Here is a 23,212-nt window from a genome sequence, read left to right on the forward strand (position 1 = left end):
AATTACTGAAAGTCTTTATGATGTTGGTTGAGGTAGTTTTGAGAATCATACAGTCGTAAAGTCTATAGTAATTTTGAGGTAGACAAATAACAATTTATAAACTTTTTATTTTAAAAGTGTTGGATTTTAGTGCACAGAAATAAACTTTGGTTTGATTTGTGTTTGAATTCATTTTGCTTTACTCATATTAGATAGTCTTTTCCTTGTCAAAGTCAATGTTTTTATCTAGCTTTTCAATCATGTTTGGGGACTTTTATGCCCCTACGCCTCCTCTCTCCCATCTTACATGAAAACAGAAGTGGCATTTTACCATGTCTTAATAAATATTGGCCAGATGCTGAAGGTAATTTAAGTGAAGTGTCCTCATTTCATCCCAAGCCTCTGAGAAAGGGTGCAGATCTGTGGGTTGGATGTTCTCAGATACAGGGATGTAAACACCATATTTCTGTTCCATTTTCAGGTCACATGTGCCAATTTAACAAATGGTGGAAAGTCAGAACTTCTAAAATCAGGAAGCAGCAAATCCACACTAAAGCACATATGGACAGAAAGCAGCAAAGACTTGTCTATCAGCCGACTCCTGTCACAGACTTTTCGTGGCAAAGAAAATGATACAGATTTAGACCTGCGCTATGATACCCCAGAACCTTATTCTGAGCAAGACCTCTGGGACTGGCTGAGGAACTCCACAGACCTTCAAGAGCCTCGGCCCAGGGCCAAGCGAAGGCCCATTGTTAAGACGGGCAAGTTTAAGAAAATGTTTGGATGGGGTGATTTTCATTCCAACATCAAAACAGTGAAGCTAAACCTGTTGATAACTGGGAAAATTGTAGATCACGGCAATGGGACATTCAGTGTTTATTTCAGGCATAATTCCACTGGTCAAGGGAATGTATCTGTCAGCTTGGTGCCCCCTACAAAAATAGTGGAATTTGACTTGGCACAACAAACCGTGATTGATGCCAAAGATTCCAAGTCCTTTAACTGTCGCATTGAATATGAAAAGGTTGACAAGGCTACCAAGAACACACTCTGCAACTATGATCCTTCAAAAACCTGTTACCAGGAGCAGACCCAAAGTCATGTATCCTGGCTCTGCTCCAAGCCCTTTAAGGTGATCTGTATTTACATTTCCTTTTATAGTACAGATTATAAACTAGTACAGAAAGTGTGCCCCGACTACAACTACCACAGTGACACACCTTACTTCCCTTCCGGATGAGGATGAACGTGAGTGAGACTGAAGCCTAAGGAACTAAAGGTCATATGACAGGGCTGTTACCTCACAGAAGAAGGTCACATCTGTTGCCTGGAATGTGTCTACACTGCTGCTCTCGTCAACTGGCTGCAAATACGCTAGTGGAAAACAATCTGATGTAATTTCTGCCCAGTCAGCTTCATCTCTCAGTATAGTTGTAAATCACCACAGATTTTAAAGGCACACTTGAAGACATGCTCTCACTCATAGATGTACACAAACACCCATTCATATACATTTCAGCTTGCATCTGTCATGATTCCTGTCAAGAGGGCTTTCATTGTCTGACTCGTAATGGTTTAGGATAAACTGTCATCAAGCAAAAGGATTAACTAGACAGTGAATGGTTTCTAACACTTGCTGTTATGGAAATCTCTTTTAAAGTCTTGAGTACATGCTAATCAATAATCCCCACTCATGCATTCCTACTGCTTGGAGTAGCTGTACTGGTAAATACTACTGTAGGAGTATATGCTTGTTAAAATGGAAAAAAAATGTGTCTTTAGAGCTCAGTATTCTTTATTTTATGAACACAACAAAGTGTAGTAACTTTTTTCCAGCATACAGTAGGCACATTCAAGGTAATATAAGATGGCTCTTTTTTCTCTGGAGGGAGCCTGTTTTCAGTAAAGATGAGCAAACATTTGGAATTTACATGTGGGCAGACATTGGATTACAGCTTTCATCACCAGTCATTGGACTTCTGCAAAGTTGAGACCAGCTAAGGCTGCTTAAAACAAGTTCTGATCATTATATAAGAAGGGAAATGCCTGACAGACACCATGTAAGTTATAAGTGTCTGTCTTATCTTTACTACACATATTGTAACAAATTCAATATCCTAGTCTTCATTTGTATGAATGGTTTGTATTGTACATAGTTTAACCAAGTGTTATTTGAGCTGCTTATTAATATTAACTTGTACTTGTCTCTGCTTGTTATTGGTTAAAAAAGAAAAAAAAGGATATGAGGAATCCATTTTATCAATGTAGCTGTGACCTCCATTAAAAAGACAAACTTAATGTACAAAGCATTTATTCAGCTCAAGTATTGTTGAAAGCTATACATATACAACATTACAGTCTGTCTGTATTTAGATATTTTATTTCTGGACAAATGAAATGTACATAAAAATAAAATGCTTAAAGTTGAGTTTCAATATGTGCTTGTGTAAGATGGTGATTTAAGTGGTTCTGACAAGAAGAATGTGCTGGAATACAGTAATGGTTTTGCATCTCATGTCTCTAAATTTGTACAGAACTATCTAAATTGCTATTAGTTGCTCAGTCAAAACAATTTAGGAGTTTCAATCTCAAGCCTGGGAAGCAGTTGTGGCATACAGCTTCACACACAGTTTTGGTTTACTGTCATGCTGGTGATTCAAGAATACCAAAAAATCAATGAGCATAAGAGATGAATGAGGTCTCCTAAATATTATAACTATTTTTTTTTCCTGTGTAGAGTCCTGCTAAAGCAGGAGATTGAGAAGAAGGTAATTTTTTTTGTGGCTGTCTTTCTCTGATTCTACTGTAATCACTCAACTGAGAAAATTACAGTAGTCAGAGAGGGCTTTGGTTCTGATTTACTTATACCAAATGGGATCAGCTTATCTATATAGCATTGTTTATGGACAGTAAGCTTTCTTTTAAAAATAATTACTGTATATAATCCCAGCAAAATAAACATAAGAAATATGTAAGGAAACCCATTTTTAAAGTCATGAATGGGGGATTGAGATATGAAGCGTCTCAAAGGTTAACCAAAGAAGCCAAATTAAAACGCTAACTCATTCTCATCTTCCCTTCATGCCACATACAAATAAGTATGTTTTCATATAGAAAATAATCGAAGTACTACAGGAAACACAAGACCGCAGAGTTCTAAAGTGAGAATTCAGCAACTGATTTGACTAAAGGGAGACTTCAAATCAAAGACACAGCAGTCTATTAAATGTCCATCTCTCAAAATTCTCCAATATATCTAGACAACCATTTCTCTCAATGTAGTAATTAATTTGCCGTGGAATTTAGAAGCTAATGTTGGAATAGACTCTCTCTGGCACAACAGGCAATACAGGCTTCATGAGTTCCAGCTGTGGGACATATTTGCTACAGATAAATCTTGTTATTCTGGGATTTATTTATCAAAATGATCACTTAGGAGTTAGTTGTGTTTAGCAAAAGGGAGAATAAATGAGAAAGGGAAAATCATTAAAAAAAAATTTTTTTTAGTATCATTTGATTAGTGGACTGTGACTTCCATTATGTGGTCTAATCTGTCCCTTTTTAATTCAAAATTCAAGATGAGATAAAAATATACTTCAATTTCCCCTGGCTGCCCTGTTTTCTAACCTCCTCATGAAATGTTGCTTTTATATTTTTATAAACCTACAGAACATAGCTAACTAACATCCAATGAATTGAAATATTTCTCTATCATTTTTCCTTAAAAGGAAAAGTAAATGTAGCAAATTTCCAACAAGAATTTCAATTTTTAAAAAAATCCAGACTTTCAGGACTCTTTTTTTGGCCCTGTGCACACTTTTCCCAAATTGCTACATCATTAACAGCACCATCTGTAATATAGAAAAGTCCTGATGATATAGGACTTTGTATTTAATATGCTCTTCCTGTTCTAGACAAGGATCATGATGAATATGAAGGTTCTAAGATTTAGGTTTAAACTTTATTAGACTAATTTGTGGCTTTAACAAACTGGTCAGTTAAGTTTTAATTATGGTATAAATCTATTTGTTATTTGGATAAAATTTAATTTGCTCTAAGAAAATCACCTTTTCTAGTATCTTAAATATTATTTCACACCTTTGCTAAGATACAACAAAAAACCCCTATAAGGTGGAAATAGCACTTGATGCAAACATGGGTTTGTCATTACCTGTTGTTCTTTTCAGAAACATTTTAGTAAAATTGAAATTATTTTGAAGAAATAGTTATGGCAGCTTCTTGCCTCATGGAAGAAAAATGATACAAGCTACTGGTTTATCTACTTATGATAAAAACGATGCATTGTCATGACATGGTTTCAACTGGGCATTTTTGAGTCCCTGGCTCTTGTTAGAATTTCTCTGCATGAGTAGAAGGGGTATAACTGTTAATAGAATAGTATTAAAGTTCTGGAAGTCATTATTCTGCAAGTAATTGAGATACTTGTTAACTTTAAAACTGTGGACTGGGAATCTTTAGGTTCCTACATTTCAGCAATAAACTGTAAGCCATATTTTTGCACAGAATAGATTAAAAAAATCATGAGAAGCCTGAGAAAGTGTTCGTCTTTTCCCTTTTCCCCACTGTTTTACATGTAAGAGGCAGCTTAACCAATATAAACAGCTCTTTGGAAAAACAATATTCATCTCCATCATCAACTTTGAATGCTAAGTTTTAGCCCAAAGCAAATTCAAATGGCTGAGTTTATAAGCCTCTGAAAGACTTGGTTACTGTACCAGTTTGAGATATTTATTGATACTTATTCAATTATCAATCTATTTACCTATTTGTTTATTATTTATATTTACATTTTTATTTAAATAAAATGCAAATTAGTAGATGCATTAAAAATACAAAATTTAAAAACTTTAATGTGAATAAAGATAACTACTACCTACCTAGTTTATAGAAGACAAAAACTGAGAATCTTTTTTTTTAAGATTTTATTTATTTATTCATAGACACAGACAGAGAGAGGCAGAAACTCAGGCAGAGGGAGAAGCAGGCTCCATGCAGGGAGCCCGACGTGGGACTCAATCCCAGGTCTCCAGGATCACACCCCAGGCTGCAGGCGGTGCCAAACCGCTCGCGACCGGGGCTGCCCCCAAAACTGAGAATCTTAAAGCCAGAATTGAATCCTGAAAAGCTGGTTGCTACTATGGGCTTTTCTCAGGAGTCCCACGTATACCAAAGATTGGTTTCAGGGATTGGGAACATAATGAAAACAATCCTTAATTTAACATTTTTGTGTACCATTGAGGTTTATATCCAATACTTTCAGAAGTATTTTTAAGTAACAAATTTACAACTGCTTTTTACTAGGGTGGCAAAGAACAGAGTTCTCATGACAGAATTTTAGTTTCAATTTGTTTGTGAGCAACGTCTATTTAGCCTAAAATAAGAGACTACTAGTGGCATGCAGCTGGCCAAGTGCCCCAAGTTTGATCAAAAGCACTTTAATATTTATGGTTCTGCATTTGCAGGAACATGCCTTTTATCACTGATGGATCGGAAGATGAGTGTAGAGGTCCCAGAAGTGATGGATTCAGAAGGCTTAGAGACCTTCTATCTGCGGCTGAGTGGCTGTTGCCATTGGCGGTGCATTTAGAGTTGCCAGGTGTTGATTCCCCCAAATTCTAACTAGTGACCTAGACATATAGGTCTAAAAGACCATAGAGCTAATGCTCTGTTCACATCATCCTTACTTGGCAGGAACTAGCTTTCTATTTCCTAATCCTATGTTAGGCTGCAAAGAGACAAACTAGAATGTTATTGATCTCTGATGGTCAAATTCCTTTACTCAAACACAGAAGTAAACTTGGCCATTTAAATTGTGACTATCTAAAGAAATATGCAAAAGTTGTTAGAATGTGCTATTGCCAAACAAGTATTTTTTTTCCTCAAGCAGAATGTCTGCATTGTTTTTATTACTGCCAAAATTCACTTTGCCAATTTTCTGAAATCCCTTTTAGAATTAAATTTTTTTTTTTTGCAATTTATAAAAGTTTTCAGTAGAAAACTTGATGCCAAGTGACATCACTGAATCAGGTTGAAAATATTTCATGGATTTCTTAAAAATTGAAGTATAACTGGTATATAAGGTTATATTGGTTTCAGGTGTACAAAATAATGATTTTATATTTGTATATATTGCAAAATGATCACTACCATAAATCACTACCATCACCATACATAGTTATAAATTTTTTTTCTTGCGATAAAAACTTTGAAGATTTACTCTTAGCAACTTTTAAATATGTGATACAGTATTATTAACTATGGTCACCATGGTGTACATTATATCCTAGGACTTGTTTATTTTATAACTGGAAGTTTGTACTTTTGTAACCCCTTTCATCATTTTGTCTACTACTCCTGTCCCTTCCTGGCAACCATCAATCTCTTCTCTGTATCTATGAGCTCGTTTTTTTTGTTTTGTTTTGTTTTTGTTTTTTGATTCCACATATAAGGGAGATCATAATGTATTTTTTCTTTCTCTGATTTATTTTACTTAGGATAATGCCATCAAGGTCCATTCATGTCATACATGGCAAGATTTCATGCTTTTTTATGGCTGAGTAACATTTCATTGCACACACACACACAACACACACATACACTTTCATTATCCATTCCTCCATTAATGGACACTTAGGTTGTTTCCACATCTTGGCTATTACAAATAAATAATGCTTCAATGAACATGGGTGCATATATTTTTTGAGTTAGTGTCTTCATTTTCTTTGAATGGATACGTAAAAGTGGAATTACTGGATCATATGATAGTTCTATTTTTGATTTTTTGAGGAACCTCCATACTGTTTTCCATAGTGACTGTACTAATTTACATTCCCGTCAAAAGTATCTGAGGGTTCTCTTTTCTCCACATCCTTGCCAACACTTGTTATTTTTTGTGTTTATGATAATAGCCACTCTGATGGGTGTGAAGTAATATCTCATTGTGGTTTTGCTTTGTATTTCCCCACTGATTAGTGATGTTGAACATCTTTTCACATGTCTTTGTCCATCTGTATGTGTTCTTTGGAAAATTTTCTTTTCAGATCTTCTGCCCAATTTTTAATTTTTTTTTTTTTGTTTGTTTGCCATTGAGTTGTAGGAGTTCTTCGTAGTTTGGATATTAACCCATTATCAGATATATGACTTGCAAAAATTTTCTTCTGTTTACTAAATTGCCTTTTCGTTCTATTTTTTTTTTTGAAGATTTTATTTATCTATTCATGAGAGACACACAGAGAGAGAGATGCAGAGACACAAGCAGAAGGAGAAGCAGGCTCCATGCAGGGAACCTGACTTGGGATTCCATCCTCGGTCTCCAGGATCACGCCCTGGGCTGGAGGTGGCGCTAAACCACTGAGCAACCCAGGCTGTACTCCCCTCCCCCCCGCCTCCCTTTTAAAAAAATAAAAGCCTTTTCCTTCTAATGATGATTCCCTTTGCTGCTCAGATTTTTAGTTTGATATAATCCAACATGTTTATTTTTGCTTTTGTTACCTTTGTTTTTCATGTCAGATCAAAACAAAAAAATCACAAGACTAATGTCAAAGAACTTACCACCTATATTTTCATCTAAGAATTTTGTGGTTTTAGGTCTTACATTCATATCTTTAATCCAATTTAATTAAATTTTGTGTGTGATGATGGACGCCTGAGTTGAGCGTCTGTCTGCCTGCCTTCGCCTCAGGTCGTGATCCCAGGGTCCTGGGACCAAGTCCTGTATCAGGTCCCTGTGGGGAGCCTGCTTCTCTCTCTGCTTATGTCTCTGCCTCTCTCTATGTGTCTCTCATGAATAACTAACTAAATAAATAATCTTTAAAAGATTTGTGTATGATGAAAGGTAATGGTCCAGTTTCTTCCTCTTCCTCCTCCTCTTTTTCTTCTTTTACAAGGGGCTGTCCAGTTTTCTCAACACTATTTATTGAAAAGACTGTCTTTTTTTCCATTGTATATTCTTTCCTCCTTTGTTGTAAATTAATTGACCATAAGTGTGTAGGTTTATTTCTGGGCTCTCTATTCTCTTCTATTATCTATGTGTCTGTGTTTATGATAATATGGTTTTGATTACTGTAGCTTTGTAATATAGGTTGCAATCAGGGAGTGTGGTGCCTCTAGCTTTTTTCTTTCTCAAAATTGCTTTAGTTATTCAAGGTATTTTGTGGTTCTATACAAATTTTAGAATTATTTGTTCTAGTTCTGTGAAAAATGCTGTTGGCATTTTGGTAGAAATCATGTTGAACGCTTAGGGTGGCATGAACGTTTTAATATTATTAATTCTTCCAATCCATGAGAACAGGATATCTTTCAAATTTTGGGCTTCTTCAGTTTTTTTCATCCAATGTCTTATAGTTTTCAGTGTAAAGAATATTCATCTCCTTGGTTAAATTTATTCCTAAGTATTTTTAATGTAATTGTAAATGGGGTGTTTTAAATTTCTCTTTCTGATATTTGGATCTTAGTGTATAGAAATGCAATATATATTTGCATGTTGATTTTGTATCCTGTACTTTATTGAATTTGTTTATTAGCTCCAACAGTTTTTAGGTGGAGTCTTTAGGGTTTCTATATAATATCAGGTCATCTGCAAATAGTGACAGTTTTACTTTTTCCTTTCCAACTTGGATGCCTTTTATTTTTTCTTCTTGCCTAGGACCTTCTATGTTGAACAAAACTGGGGAGAAAGTGAATCCTTGTCTTGTTCCTGAGCTTAGAGGAAATATTGAGTATGTTAGCTGTGGGCTTGTCACATATAACCCTTATTGTGCTGCAGTATATTCCCTTTAGACACATTTTGTTGAGAGTGTTTATCATAAGTGGATGTTGAATCTTATCAAATGCTTTTTCTGCATTTATTCAGATGGTCATATTACTTTTATCCTTCATTTTATTAGTGTGGTATATCATTTTGACTGATTTACAGATGTTGAAACATTCTTCTATCCCTGAATAAATCCGACTTGATCATAGTGTATGATCCTTTTAATATATTGCTGAATTCAGTTTGCTAATATTTAGTTGAGGATTTTGCACCTATGTTCATCAAGGATAGTGGCCTGTAATTTTCTTTTCTTGTGGAATCCTTGCCTGGTTTTGGTATCAGGGGAATAATGGCCTCATAAAATGAGTTTGAAAGTATTTCCTTCTCTTCTATTTTTTGTAAGAGTTTGTGAAGGATTGGTATTAGTTAGTTCTTCTTTCAATGTTCAGTAGAATTCACCAGTGAAGCCATCTGGTCCTGGACTTTTGTTTTTGCTGTTTTTGATTACTTGCTAGCAGTAATCAGTCTGTTAGATTTTCTGTTTCTCCATGAGTCAGTCTTTAAACTTGGAAAACAAAGCAGTAAGGAATCAGCAATGTTTTAAACGAAGTCATAAAAATTATAATTGCTTCCATCGGTTGATTCAGTCTCCTGTATTTAATTCTTATTTTGCTTCATCTTGGGTTAGCAGGTTTATGAATCAATCAGTTTTACATTAGAATTTTAGAAATTTTAACCCAGTTTCAGTGTTATGACCTTAAAGTTATCAGACTCCTATGTTTGTCAGTCTTTTCTAAGAATCTCCTTGAAGATACAATACTGTGCAGGAACACTTTTGCAAAAGGATCAAAGTAAAACAATAACTGTCCATAAATGATAAAAGGCTTAAAAATGGCCATGGATATAGATCTGGTATGAGCTTATTGTATTGTGACTGATAAGGAAATTTGGTTATTTATGTGACATACATTGTAAAGCAATAAGTAAAATTATAACATTATACCAAAACATATCAGGCTTTTAGGAATTTAATTTCTGAATTACTTATTTTAATTACACATATATCCCATATAAATATGATCTAAGAAGGTTAAATATTACTTTTTATTTAAAATTTCCCATGAAATTTAACATATCAAATAAGCCTAAAGAAAATTACATTTCCCTTTTCATAAGGAGAAACAGCACCTTTTTGAGAACTCCTGGGAACCCTCTGGAAAATATCAAGTTCATTCAAGGGCAAAAAGACTTCATTTAGAATTTGATTTGGGCAAGTTTGCTAAAAATGTCAAAAGATACAAAATATTTGATCAAATAGGATCACAGGTCACTGTGAAACAATAGTTATCCATTCATCCAAAGTGACAAAAGATTCTAAAGTAAGTACAGAATGTTACGTTGTTGTAAAGACAAACAAAACAATCCTTAGCTCTTTTAATAGAGAAGACTCATTTTTTGTTTATTTGTTTGTTTAAGTAGTCAAAAACCTGATAAAGATAACATTGAAGACAAAGTATTTTGAGAAGACAGTCTTTGTTTTCCAAGCAGATTATATTAAAGAAAAATCTTTGTTTATAAAATTTCTTATTAAGAGCAGACCAATAATCTAAGAAAATTTTGTCCTTTTAACAGAGAGAAAACCAAATTCTAACTTAAAAAAAAATATTTTACTTATTTATTTGACAGAGACAGCCTGATGAAGGGCTCCATCCCAGGACCCTGGGATCATGACCTGAGCTGAAGGCAGATGTTCAACCAGACTGAGCTACCCAGGGTTCCCCCAAATTCTAATTTTAAACCACTACACTTTTCATATTAAAACTCCTTTTAAAGAAAATTTAAATAAATTAATTCCAATCTTAGCTTGACCGTAAGTAAAATTTCTCTCTCAAGATTTCTTTTCCACAAACTTTCTACAACTTTTTTATGTCCATTCATCTTTTGCTCCACCCCCTTTTTCACTCTGGAGCAATCTTTCTATTTTAAGACAAAATTATTTTCTTTTTTCCTTCACCACTCCCCAAAAAACCCCCTCATGTCCATCATACTTTTCCTTATCCAAAAAACACATTCTATTTTCCTTACTTACTTTTCATACACAGTGTTTTCTTTTACCTTTATTTCTTGTAGTTTTTATTACATATTTTAATTTTTAACTCTTTAAAATCCTTAATTCCTAGGAATCAGTTGTGGACTGGCAAATTTAAAAATATATTTAATAATTTCTGAAGTATATTCTTTCTCATAGTAAATTTTTCAATGTGGCACAAAACATGTTTACTAATAGATCCAAATATTTTCTGTCCTTTTGTAAAAATTTTTTTAAAAAGACAAAAGAAGATAAACTTATGTTTAACATTTGTTTTTATTTGGAAATAATTTTGATAATTAGTGAATATCGAGTTAATATTATTTAATTAACTTAACATAAACTTTATTTGCATTTACTTAAATTATTTTCTTTTAACAATTACATTTGGATTTGACATCAAATAGCTCAAGTTATTTTTGTTGCTGATAACTTTTGTAATATAAAGATAGCATGTGGGGCAGCCTGGGTGGCTTAGTGGTTAAGCGCCACCTTTGGTCCAGGACCTGATCCTGGAGACCCGGAATCAAGTCCCATGTCAGGCTCCCTGTATGCAGCCTGCTTCTCCATCTGCCAGTGTCTCTGCCTCTCTCTCTCTCTCTCTCTCTCTCTCTCTGTGTCTCTCATGAATAAATAAATAAAATCTTAAAAAAAAAATAGCACGAGTTATTTACCTAGTACCCAGATAGAAAAAGCTGCATGTTTGCATTATATTAATGTTGACAGTTCTGAAGACATTCTTGCTTTTATTAAATCAACAAATTTAAACTTAAGCTAGCTTTTATCTATCACAATTTGTCTCAGATCATGTACACTTGAGCAAAATTTGGGTTAGTTTGTATATTTCTGAGAGTTTTAGAAATACTTTATATAAACACTTATTTTTCTCTAAGCCAATTAAATAGATATCTTTACAAAATAATTTTGGCAATACCATCTGAGGTAGAAAAACATCACTCATCTGTAAGATATATACATAGGCATACGTAAACCTACAGACAGACACAGAGACCTTACAGTTTCCCTTCTAATATTTTAGCTATAACAAAACTTACTAGTTTATAAAAGAACATTTGGCTCCAAGTTGAATTTTTAGAAAATGACAAGGAAGTTAAGGTTACCTGCCAAACTTTATTACTAAAGATTTTTATTTGCATGGTGTAACAATCATTTTAGAGCTATTTTTGGAGTCATTTCATTTTTAGAAGCTTCTGGATACCAATCAAAGAATCCATTCCATTGTCTCTGAAAGGTTTGACATGCTCGCTTGTCAAGGACAAAACTTACATAAGTTAAGCTTTCTCTAAAGTGACCACTACAATTCAAAATTATACTAAGTTCCACAATTTTCTAAAAAGGTACAAGATCCTGGTTCATAGTGGGTATACATTGTGGAAGCAGGAGTTTTCTGACAGAGGTGAAAAGTGTTTTAGGTTAGGTGGAGTCCATCTTTGCCTTTAGTTTTCTTAAGATGTCTTAAATATGAGGTGACCTGTTCCTTAATAGCTATTCCCAAACACAGCTATTCCAAATCATGTATTTTCCCCACTTTTGAACAGAATAGGGTGACTTACCAAGAAGCTTCAACAAACAAAATGCAGTCATACACAGTAAAGCCAGAGAGCTCAAAATGCAAAGAGAGAGAGCTTGGATCCAAGAGACTCACCCTGAAATTCCAGTGTCAAAAGGAAAGCAGTGAGCTCAGTGACTCTGGATGCTAGCACCCTTTTGCTCAGAGGCCTCGGAGTCACTGAGGGGTCTTCTTTGGATCCCATTTCTGATTCTTGGAACTGTCAAAAGTTCAGAAATAACAGAAGTAAAAACCAATGAATTACTGAAGTATTAATTGGTGAAAGAAAGAAAGAAGAAAGAAAGAAAGAAAGAAAGAAAGAAAGAAAGAAAGAAAGACAAGACAAAGCGGAGGCTGCCAGCTTGTACAAGGCAGAGGGAGAGTGTAAAGATGGCTCTCACTAGCCTCCATTCCAGAGTGTATCTCAGCCTCTCATCGCAATGCTTTAAAATTAGCAAATGAGCCAAGTCTGGGCGCTTTTCTTGAAGCTCCTTCGGCGCTGGGCCCTGGAGCAGGTGAGTCTGCACTGGTCCCTTTAAGAGTCACGCACAGCCTTGAGGGCCTTCCTGAGGCCTGTGGTTTTCAAAGCTAGATGTCTCAGAGACTCATCTCCCAGTGCAGGTTTTAAAAGTTGGGGTGCCCCATGGGAGATATGCAAACTGAACTCCTTAGAGAGAAGCTCCAGGCTCTGCACCCTTGTGCTTGTGGTTCACCGCCTGGGGTGGACTTTATGGTGAGATTGCATGTCAGACACTCCTGCCCTGTTGCTGTGGCTTCCCTCCTCTCTCAGTGTGAAGAAGTGGCTCTGCTAGTTTTTAGGGCTCTTTCAGAGGAAATCACTCCATATGCGCTGTAATTCAGTGTCTGTGGGAAAAAGTGTGCAGGACCTTCCTATGTCATCATTTGAACCAGACCTTGCCCTTGAACTTTGCCAGAAAGGTAAGCAAATGTTCTTTTCTCTTACTGTTCTGTTTGCCCAAAAGAGAATGGGGTACAGGTCCCTTGTCATAGTTAATATTTATTGAACACTTAAAGATGAGCCATTTACTGTGCTGAGAAGTTTCTATGCGCTCCCTCAATCATGCTTTATACCCTCTGTTAGAACATCTGTTGCAATGAGGAGTCTGATGCCCAGAGACAGGAGCTAACTTGTCTGGTAGCACAGCTTTTTATTTATTTTTTATTTTTTTTAACTCTTTATATATTTGTGAGTGAGAGAGAAAAGAGAGAGAGAGAGAACCAATTAAATGGGTAGAGGGAGAGAGAGAGAGAGAGAAATTCCACCCAGATTCCACATTGAGTGCAGAGTGGAAAGCAGAGCTCAATCTCAGGACCCTGAGATCACTACCTGAGCTGAAACCAAGAGTCACATGCTTAACTGATTGCCCCCCAGAGTCCCCTCCCCGCAAAGTGGAGCAGCTCTTAAGTGATATATCTAGGAGTCCAATCCCATCTCTATGACTTCACAGCCTGACATTTTAAACTGTTAATCCTCTTCAATTTTTTTTTGTTTTTCAAATTGCAAAACAAACGTACGCAAAATTAGCACATTTAATATGAACATAGGCAGAGTGTACTATATGGAAAATACATGGAAATTCATTTAATCCATTTGTTTTTCTTCAGCAAAAGTTGAAGGATACCTCAGAATTCTGTGGCAAATTCAGTCCTGGCTCTGGTCCAGCAGAAGCCAGCTCTGCAGTGGCTTGTCTATGCCCATCTGCTGTGGTAGCCAGTGTTTTTCCCTAAATCTCTTTTTGTGAAATCATTCTTGATATTAGGCCAGAAGTGTCTTTGAGCCTGATGAGTATGAAATTTGATGGTCAGGGATGAATGGCAGTATAATGTAATTTTGAATTACCCAGCCTCTGTGTTGGATCTCATTTCAGGGAAATCCTACTGTATGTTTAGGAAATTTCCAGAACGTGGCTTTAGTTTTTTTCTCAAAAATAAGTCAAGTAATCGTAATAACGATTTTCAGTCAACTCTGTTCATGATTTGTCTTTCTGCTTTTCTGCTATTATAGGCTTTGAATTATGTTTTTTTTTTCACAAAGGAAAACAAAACATGTGATGGTATTTTCTACATAAAGTTTAAGTGGATGAGAGGATTTGAAAGGATTGCTCAGGCTTCTTTTAAGACATGTTTCATTATTCCTTTGTCATATCTTACATACCAACAAAATATAGCCATTTTCTTGCTTTTCTTTCTCAAGGTTTTTAGACACCCAGTTTTATAAACAAAATAGCAATTAGAGTAGTCTTAATACTTTTGCCTGTTGTACCCTGGCCCCCTGGCTATTAACAGTGATACTTATTCCATTTTTTCTGTTACTCATGTTTTGCTCATGTTCAAAATTAGTATTATTTAAGAGAAAGCATAAGCATGAAGGTAAGTTATACTCCATTGGTGTAACTAGAATCCTGCTCAAATTTTATCATGCTATAAATGATGAGCTCTTCCTTTATTGTTAACTGAGCCTGATACTTACCTTTTCATTTTTCTCCAAATTTTAGGGAAAACTGAATGTATCATTAAAACGAAACTTGTCTTTAAGTCTAAAATATGTATAATACTTTATTCTACATAAGTTATAAAAAACTAAGGATTAGTTGAATTTACAAATGTAATTCTTTGTTTTCTTTAGTTCATAGATTTTCCTTCCTTCCTTCCTTCCTTCCTTCCTTCCTTCCTTCTTTCCTTCCTTCCTTCCTTCTCTGATATCTGTTAGATATTACTCATGCAGGACTTTTTAAGTATGTGCTTTCAAGTTTCCACACACATTTTTAACTTGACTTCTCTGGACCATGTGGGCTTTCCTTGACTTTTAGGCCACTATAGCTTCACACATTCAGGCCTCTGCTGGTCCTGCAAATTTATTTTAAAAAATTTAGCAGAGCTTTTCCGTTTGGCCAAAAAGGTTTCTTTGTTGCTTTGTTTTCTTTCAGCTTGAGTTATGTATATCAGAATGGAGGCCTGGGGACATCAAAGCATACGTTGATGTCCTATCTAATAGAGTTTGTTGGGGGAAAGTTAAAGTCATATAGAGCCAGTTCTCTCCTCACTCACAACCCCCACTCAGAATAGATGCTTCTTAGTCACACTATGAAGAAAAGGAATTCATTACTGGAGACAAGATTATGAGTGCCAGGGTGTGTCTGGGAAAAAGCCTTGTGCTCTCAGGGCTTGAGGATCTTAGAACAGAAGGTTCTTGCTTTGGGATGGAATCCAGGCAAGCAGCAAAACTTGCTTCAGAATTGAGATGGATGTATGGAATATCTAGGCCACGGAATGGGATATAAAAGTGTCATGAGAACAGCAGAAAGTTTTCTCTTATATCCAAGAGTGTCATAAACTTGGCAGAGCCCAGTGTAACCATGAGGTCTTGGGGTTGAGAGAAGTATGCAGGAACAATCTATCCAGACCTGACTGTTGGAGCCCAGATGGGATGGGTGTCTCTGGGGAAGCCAGTGTCGGCTGATAATGAATGGGAATCAGGTACCATCTCCTGCCAACACCGTGGCATTGTACATGCCCCATGAGTTTTACGTAACCTTGGGAACAGGTTGGGAGAACCCCTAGATAAAGTGAAATTGGCCTCAATTGGCTGAGATTTTAGTGTTCTCCATATGGTAGAATTTGGGCTTAAAATGAAAATTAAGTTATAGAAAGATAAAATTACATTTATTCCACAGTTGATTATGTAACTTGAAATTAACATCTGCTAGATATTATTTCACTCATTTGGTAGAATTTGTTGATGTATAGTATGTGGAAGATGCAATGAGTACATTGATTCTGAAACAGAGAAGTTTTAATATGGAGATACCTATATTTAAGGACAAAGGAATTTCTTAAAACAAAGAGGATTTGTGACCTTTATGATGTTTTCTATCTAATATAATACTTTATATTGGCTTAAATAATCTTTATAAATAATCGTTTTGGGTTACCTGGGTGGCTCAGTGGTTGAGCGTCTGCCTTCAGCTCAGGGCGTGATCCTGGAGTCTCAGGATTGAGTCCCTCATTGGGCTTCCTGCAGGGAGCCTGCTTCTCTTCTCTCTCTCTCTGTGTCTCTCATGAATAAATAAATGAGATCTTTAAAATAAATAAATAATGGTTTTGGATTAAAGGGGTAATTATAGAAACATGAAGGAGATGGGGAGAGGATAAATAATGTTTTCAACTCACACCTTTAATCATTCTTTCTTCCTCCCTTTTTCAGTCACATTTTTACAGTTTAAGGCTAAATGTAGAAATTGATTTCAAACACTGGCACTCTAAAAGGAATAGAATGCTTAGGAAATCTTATAGGGCCCTGCCAAGGGGAATGCTCTGCAGTGAGAATAGGATTGAACCTAATTCATTAGGCTTCAAGTCTTAACACTCTTTTCATCACATTGCAATTATACTTTCCCCATTCTCCCTGGGAGCTCCTTCTTGTGCCTCTGCAAAATAACATTTCTAGACTAGAGTCATGATTTGCAAGTATGCCCCCCAAGTCCCTAAATTTCCAAGGAAGTGGTCTCATGCCCTCTGGAGTGGGATATAAAGGAGGCGAAGAGGTGGTGGTACTGAGTTGTCTGCATAACTTTTCACGTAAGTATTCACTTATTCTTTTGATACATATTTATGGAATATCTAGCATGTTTCATGCACTGGTATATGTCCTAAGAATACAGCAGTGAATAATATAGAAAATGTCCGTGCCCTGTGTATCTTAGAATCTAGTGGGAGAAGATAGTGCTCACCTAATAAATACATTGTCTGGTATAACAAGTGCTATGAAGACAAAGCAGAGAGGGAATGAAGACTTACTGTTTTTTATTTAATTTTTATTTTTATATTGCTGCTTTAGAAGAGTGGCTCTTCTATGTGACATTCAAAGGAAGTGAGGGAGCTAGTCATATGGATATTTAGCACAAGAGCATTCCACGGGATGCAATCATAAATACCTGAATCAAGGGCTCATTTGGTATGCTTTTACGGAAAGGCAAACCAGCTACAATGGCTGGAGTAGAGTGAGCACTCCAGAGAGAATCTTAGATGAGCTAAGAAAGGAAGCAGGTGTTCGATTTTACTTATGAATGAATGTAAAAGGAACCTTCAGAGGGTTTAGAGCAGATTAATGATAAGATATGACTAATGTTCTAAACAGACCACTCTGAACTATGGAGAATGGAATATTTGGGGGAAGAGTGGAAGCAGGGACACCAGGCATGAAGCTGCTGCAATAATGCAGGTAGGAGGCAATGAAGGCTCAGATTTAGACCAGAGTGATAGCAGTGTCAGCAGTCAGAAATCATTAGATTCTGGATATGTTCCAAAGGTAAAGCCCAGGAGTGACTGTTGGACTGGTTGTGATGTGTAAAAGAGAGAAGTCAGTGATGCCTTGTTTTTTGTATTTAGGTAACATATAAAAGCAAGCGCTTTATACAAACACTTTACAACTTTTCAACTCACTGGAGGTTACAGATATGCATGCACCTTCTGATCTCTATTAGATAGTAGTTTGCTCAATTTCTTTGGAACTCATGGACGGGCAATAATTGATTTTATATTTCTAAGATCTGTGTATCTCCCTTTGGTCCATTCTGACAGTTACTTTTATTGTTCTTAGAAGCATGATGAGATTTGTATAGTTTCTTTAGGTGTTGCTTTTAAAAAATGTACAAAGAATTCTTTCACATAAGACTATATCAATCCATCATTGAAAGTTTGAGAGAGAAAATTGCTTTTATGTAATTGGAAGGAACAAGTAAATAGAAAAGTATAACATGTAAATCTCTTTATGTTCAATTTTAAACCCATGTTCAATTCATGTTGAAGCAGATCCACATATAATCTGCAAATAGGTCAGGAGTTCCAGAGCTGCCTTTTATGGAGGCTAAGAAACTCTCCAAATTTTATGTGTATTTCTTTTCCTTGGGATAGAAATATTACTTTCCATTATGTTTGAAAAGTAGTTTTTAAAGTAAATAAGTTCAAGAACAACAAAATTGGATAACAAGGAATTGTGATCTGATGGGTGGAGCCAAAGTTATCAATCAATAAAAGGAAAATTTGAAAGTCATTGCGAAGGATTACTTTAAAAGTGTATCTATTTTATACTTAACTATCTGTAACTTTAAAAATTATTTTTAATGTTGCTAGAAAAGAAAGACCATTGTTAATATATCTTAAGCCTTTGAATAAGAATTGATCAAATAATAATTTAAACTTTTAAAGTATTTACCTCATCCTAAAATGTCTGGAAACATTTGAGACATACTTTAAAATCAAATGTTGCCAGGATGCCTGGATGGCTCAGTGGGTAAGCATCTGCCTTTGGCTCAGGGTGTGATCCTGGAGTCCCAGGATTGAATCCCACCCATATCAGGCTCCTTGCATGGAGCCTGCTTCTCCCTCTGCCTATGTCTCTGCCTCTCTCTCTGTGTCTCTCATTAATAAAGAAAGAAAATCTTAAAAAAAAAAATGTTGCCACCAGATTATCTGTTAATCTACAAAAGTTTCAAAATCTGTGAGTACTAACATTAGTAGTACTCAGGTTTTTTAGAAATGTGAAATCAAAACTTTGAAAACTGAGAAGAAATCTTTACATCACAAAATGGAAAGGCTATAATAATTGAATGACTAGAAAAAAAAAAGATTGTGTAGTTGGGTATGTCATTGTGCACTGGTTAATGTATTTAATCCACTTAGATATACTGTAATGACCACTGATTCAAAAGTATTATACCTAGAAATTAAATATGTAGAGTTAATATTCATCTAGAAATTTAAATATATGTGGAGGTTGAATAGACAGTTATGACTATAATGGTTGATGCTAAATTTCCTCAAGTTGTTAAAGAACAAAACAAAACAATAACAAATCTAATTGTTCCACTTCATTATATGGGAATTTAAATTCTGTTAGGATTCTCAGATGACATTTAGTATTCTTCTGTTGCATAATAGTTTGATAGTTATAACAGATAAGTGTCTTAAATACTGTATTTATTGCTAAATATATTGCTGTTAGTGATTGATCACGGGGGAAGTTGTAGTTCTTTGCCAACTAAAGACCACTGCAAGAAAGAATAATTATATTTCTAAATTGTGTTCCTATTTTGTTTCCTCTTTACATTGATGTATTAATTTGATGATAACTAAATTCGGTGATAGTTAAATTTTTTATCGTATTTGAATGGAATAAATCTGAATGTCAAATTTGTGGTCAGTTCCTCTGGCTCATGGCTCCTTTATTGTTGTCAAAAATGAGTTCGTCTTGAAAACAAAATGGAAATAAAACAAAGGATCCAAAGTTGTCTTTAACTCTAGTATCTATGTGATCAAAATTTCTGAATAAGCAATGTACTTTGAATTGTTGGGTGTTCTTTTCTAGTAATGTTGTAGCAGGTACTGATGGTGTCCCATCCAAGTCCCTACTCTCCTCAGCACTTCAGCCTATATTATTTCAACCTGCAACTGCCAACACCTGCATTTCTTTTCCAGAAGGTGCTGTCTACTGGCCCTGCTTTGCTCCCTGTATAAGAGGCAATAAGCTTCCAGGAAATAATGCTCTTTAGGGACCCAGGGACAGGCTTCCAACAATGACCAGAATAGCCCTCAACCACTGGTCTTCAGATGGGATAACTTTGATATCTGTGAGTTGTACACTTTTTTGACGAACCCTCCTGTAATAATTTGCTTAATGGAGCATATTCTATTGAATTTCTTCCTTCCCTCCCTCACTTGTTCACTCCATTTCTGATGTCTCCTTATAATCACAAGTATAAACTACTTTCATTCAAATCTTTACTAACGAATGCTTCTGCAAAATCCACATTAAGACAAATGGAAATTGCAAAACTTTTGATCATGCTTGCTTTTAATCATAAGTGTAAAATTATATATTTTATAATTATAGATTTTAAAAATTGCATTTATTGATGTAAAATTTACATAGAATGAAATGCAATAATTGTAGGTATACAGTTCACTCTAAAACATTCCCTCATGCCTTTAGTCAATTCCTCACCACTTAATTTGCCCTCTTTCACTAGATATTAGTTTTTCTTATTTTAGAATTTCATTTAGAAGGAATCATACAGTGCGTACTCTTTTTGCCTGGCTTCCTTTTCTCTGCATTATATTTTTGAGATTCATTAATTGTGTGTTCTATGATTCGATAGTTTTTTTTTTTAATTTCCAAGTAGTAATCTATTGTGTAGAGGTACTACAATTTGCTTATCCACTCACCTGTTGATGGAAATTTCAGTTGCTTCCAGTTTTTAGCAATTTTAAATAAAACTTATGAACCACCTTTGTATGGAGCTATGTTTTCATTTCTTCTGGTTAAATATCTTAGAGTAAAATTGCTAGGTTGTATGCTGGGTTGTATGATTACCTTTAAGAAAAAAGAACAGACTGGTTTACAAAGTGGTTTTAGATATTTTACATTCCCACCAATAGTCTATAAGAGTTACAGTTGTCCTATGTCTTCCCTAATGCTAGATATTATCATTTCTTTTTAATCTTAGCCATTCTAGTGGTATACCATAATATCTCATTATGATTTTAATTTCAATTTGCATTTTCCTCATGGTTCCTCTTGATGTTGGGTATGTTTTCAGATACTTATTGCTACTTACATATCTTCTTTTTGTGAGGTGTTTGTTAACATATTTGCCCATTTTTAAATGATTAAGTTGTAGAAGTCATTTATTCTGAATTCAAGACTTTGTCAGAAATGTGTACTACAAATATCTCTGTTTTAGCTTGCCTTTCATTTTCTTAATAATATCTTTAGAAGAACAGAATCCAATTTACCATTTTTTTATGGTTAATGAATTTTAGTATCTTGCCTAAGAAATCTTTGTCTATTCTTTATTTTCTCCAGAGGTATTAGAGTATTAGTTTTGTTTGTTTGTTTGTTTGTTTTGACCTATGATACATTTGAAGTTAGCATTTGTGAGTGGTGTGGGGTAAGGTAAGAGATGAAATATTTTTTTCCAAATGAACATACAGTTTTCCCAACAACATTTATTGAAATAACTTCCTTTTCCTTGAATTATTTTGATAACTTTACAAAAATTAATTCAAAGTATACATCCGGTCTGCTATTAGACATTATTTTGTTCCGTTGATCTGTATGTCTATATATTTTGATGTGTTTTGATTAATTTGTTCTTATTTCAATATATTTTCTAGGTTTCCCTGTTACTTTTTTGAACCCAGGGTATATTTAGAAATATGTTTGTGGATTTTTCAGACATCTTTTTGTTATTGATATTTACTTTAACCCAATTGCAGTCAGAGAATATACCCTACATAATTTCAATCTCTATAGATTTACTGACATTTATTTTATTGATCAGCAAATGGTCTATTTTATTGGATGATTCATATGCACTCGATATGAATATGTATTGTGCTATTGTTTATTATAGTGTTGTGTAATATCAGTTCTGTCAAATAGGTTGATAATATTTAAGTGCCCTGTATTCTTACCAATTTTGTGTATACTTATTATTTCCATTGCTGATAAAAGAGTATTGAAGCCTTAAACAATTAATTCTAGTTTTATCTATTATTTCTCTCATTTCTACTCTTTTTTGCTGTATGTATTTTGAATTTCAATTATTAGGTACATACACATTTGGGATATCTTTCTGAAAAATTAAAACTATTTATTTATGAAATATCCTTCTATAGTCTTAGAAATATTCTGGAATCTTAAGTACACTTAAAAAATTAATATAGCCACTCCATCTTTCTTTTGATTAGCATTTTTTAAAAGATTTTATTTATTTATTCACGAGAGACACAGAGAAAGAGAGGGGCAAAGATACAAGCAGAGGGAGAAGCAGGCTCCACAGAGGGAGCCTCAGACTCAATCCTGGGACTCGATCCTGGATCCTGGGACTCGATCCTGGGACTCCAGGATCACGCCCTAGGCCAAAGGCAGGCGCTAAACCACTGAGCCACTTAGGGATAATTGATTAGCAATTTTATAGTGTACTTTTTAAAATCCCTTTATCATTGACTTGCATATGCTTTATTTTTGCACTGTGTTCCTTTAAGACAGACATATAGTTAGTACTGTGATATGTTACTCATAGTCTCCTTCAATTAAAAAAAACAAAAAAAGACATTTAGCCCTAGCTTTTGAGAGTGTTGTCCACAGATAGGATCCTTCATGAATGATCTCTGCTTCAGAAGGTTACCTCATCATGTCTTGAGAAGTTACATTTCTGGCTCTGGTTGACCTATCTGGAGAAGAAAAGCTTATTTGAAGATTTTGGTTCATTGTAGAATATGCTTTCTTCTGAATCACCTTTACACTGCACATTTGCTCTGATGCTTTCATTAAAAATATAGCAATGAATAAGTCATGGAAATAAAAGACAAAGCATAGAGAATATAGTCAATGATATTTTAATAGCATTATCTGGCAACAGATGGTAGTTATACTTGTGAGCATAGCATAGGATATAGAGAAGTTGAATCATTAAGTTGTATACCGGGAATTAATATGTCAACTATACTAAAAAATAATAATAATAAATAAATTTAAGTATAATAAATCTGAAAAAAATGAAAATTAAATTTATAGAAAACCACCGAGTTTGGATTTGTAAAATGCGATATAAACAGTTTATTCCAAATAATGTACATGAACTATTTAACTCTGATGACCTAGATACATAATGTTCTACAATAGTATCTGAATTATTAGCATTTAAAAACGCACTCACATTTTATTTATACCCTTATTTTTTAAAAAAGATTTTATTTTTTCATGAGAGACACA

At 34.7% G+C, this 23,212-nt stretch overlaps 1 protein-coding gene across 2 annotated transcripts in view; it reads left to right on the top strand.

Moving 5' to 3' along the window:
• Positions 1-2,417, top strand: part of NXPH1 (neurexophilin 1) — a 286,838-nt gene extending 284,421 nt beyond the window's left edge. For both annotated transcript variants that reach the window (XM_026003837.2, XM_026003839.2), the window contains one exon: positions 461-2,417. In XM_026003837.2, the coding sequence (XP_025859622.1) occupies positions 461-1,222 (762 nt within the window). In that variant the 3' untranslated portion in view covers positions 1,223-2,417. The remainder of the gene's footprint in view (positions 1-460) is intronic.
• Positions 2,418-23,212: the final 20,795 nt, after the last annotated feature.

The sequence above is a fragment of the Vulpes vulpes genome, chromosome 7, assembly GCF_048418805.1.
Source record: "Vulpes vulpes isolate BD-2025 chromosome 7, VulVul3, whole genome shotgun sequence".
NCBI classification, from domain to species: domain Eukaryota; kingdom Metazoa; phylum Chordata; class Mammalia; order Carnivora; family Canidae; genus Vulpes; species Vulpes vulpes.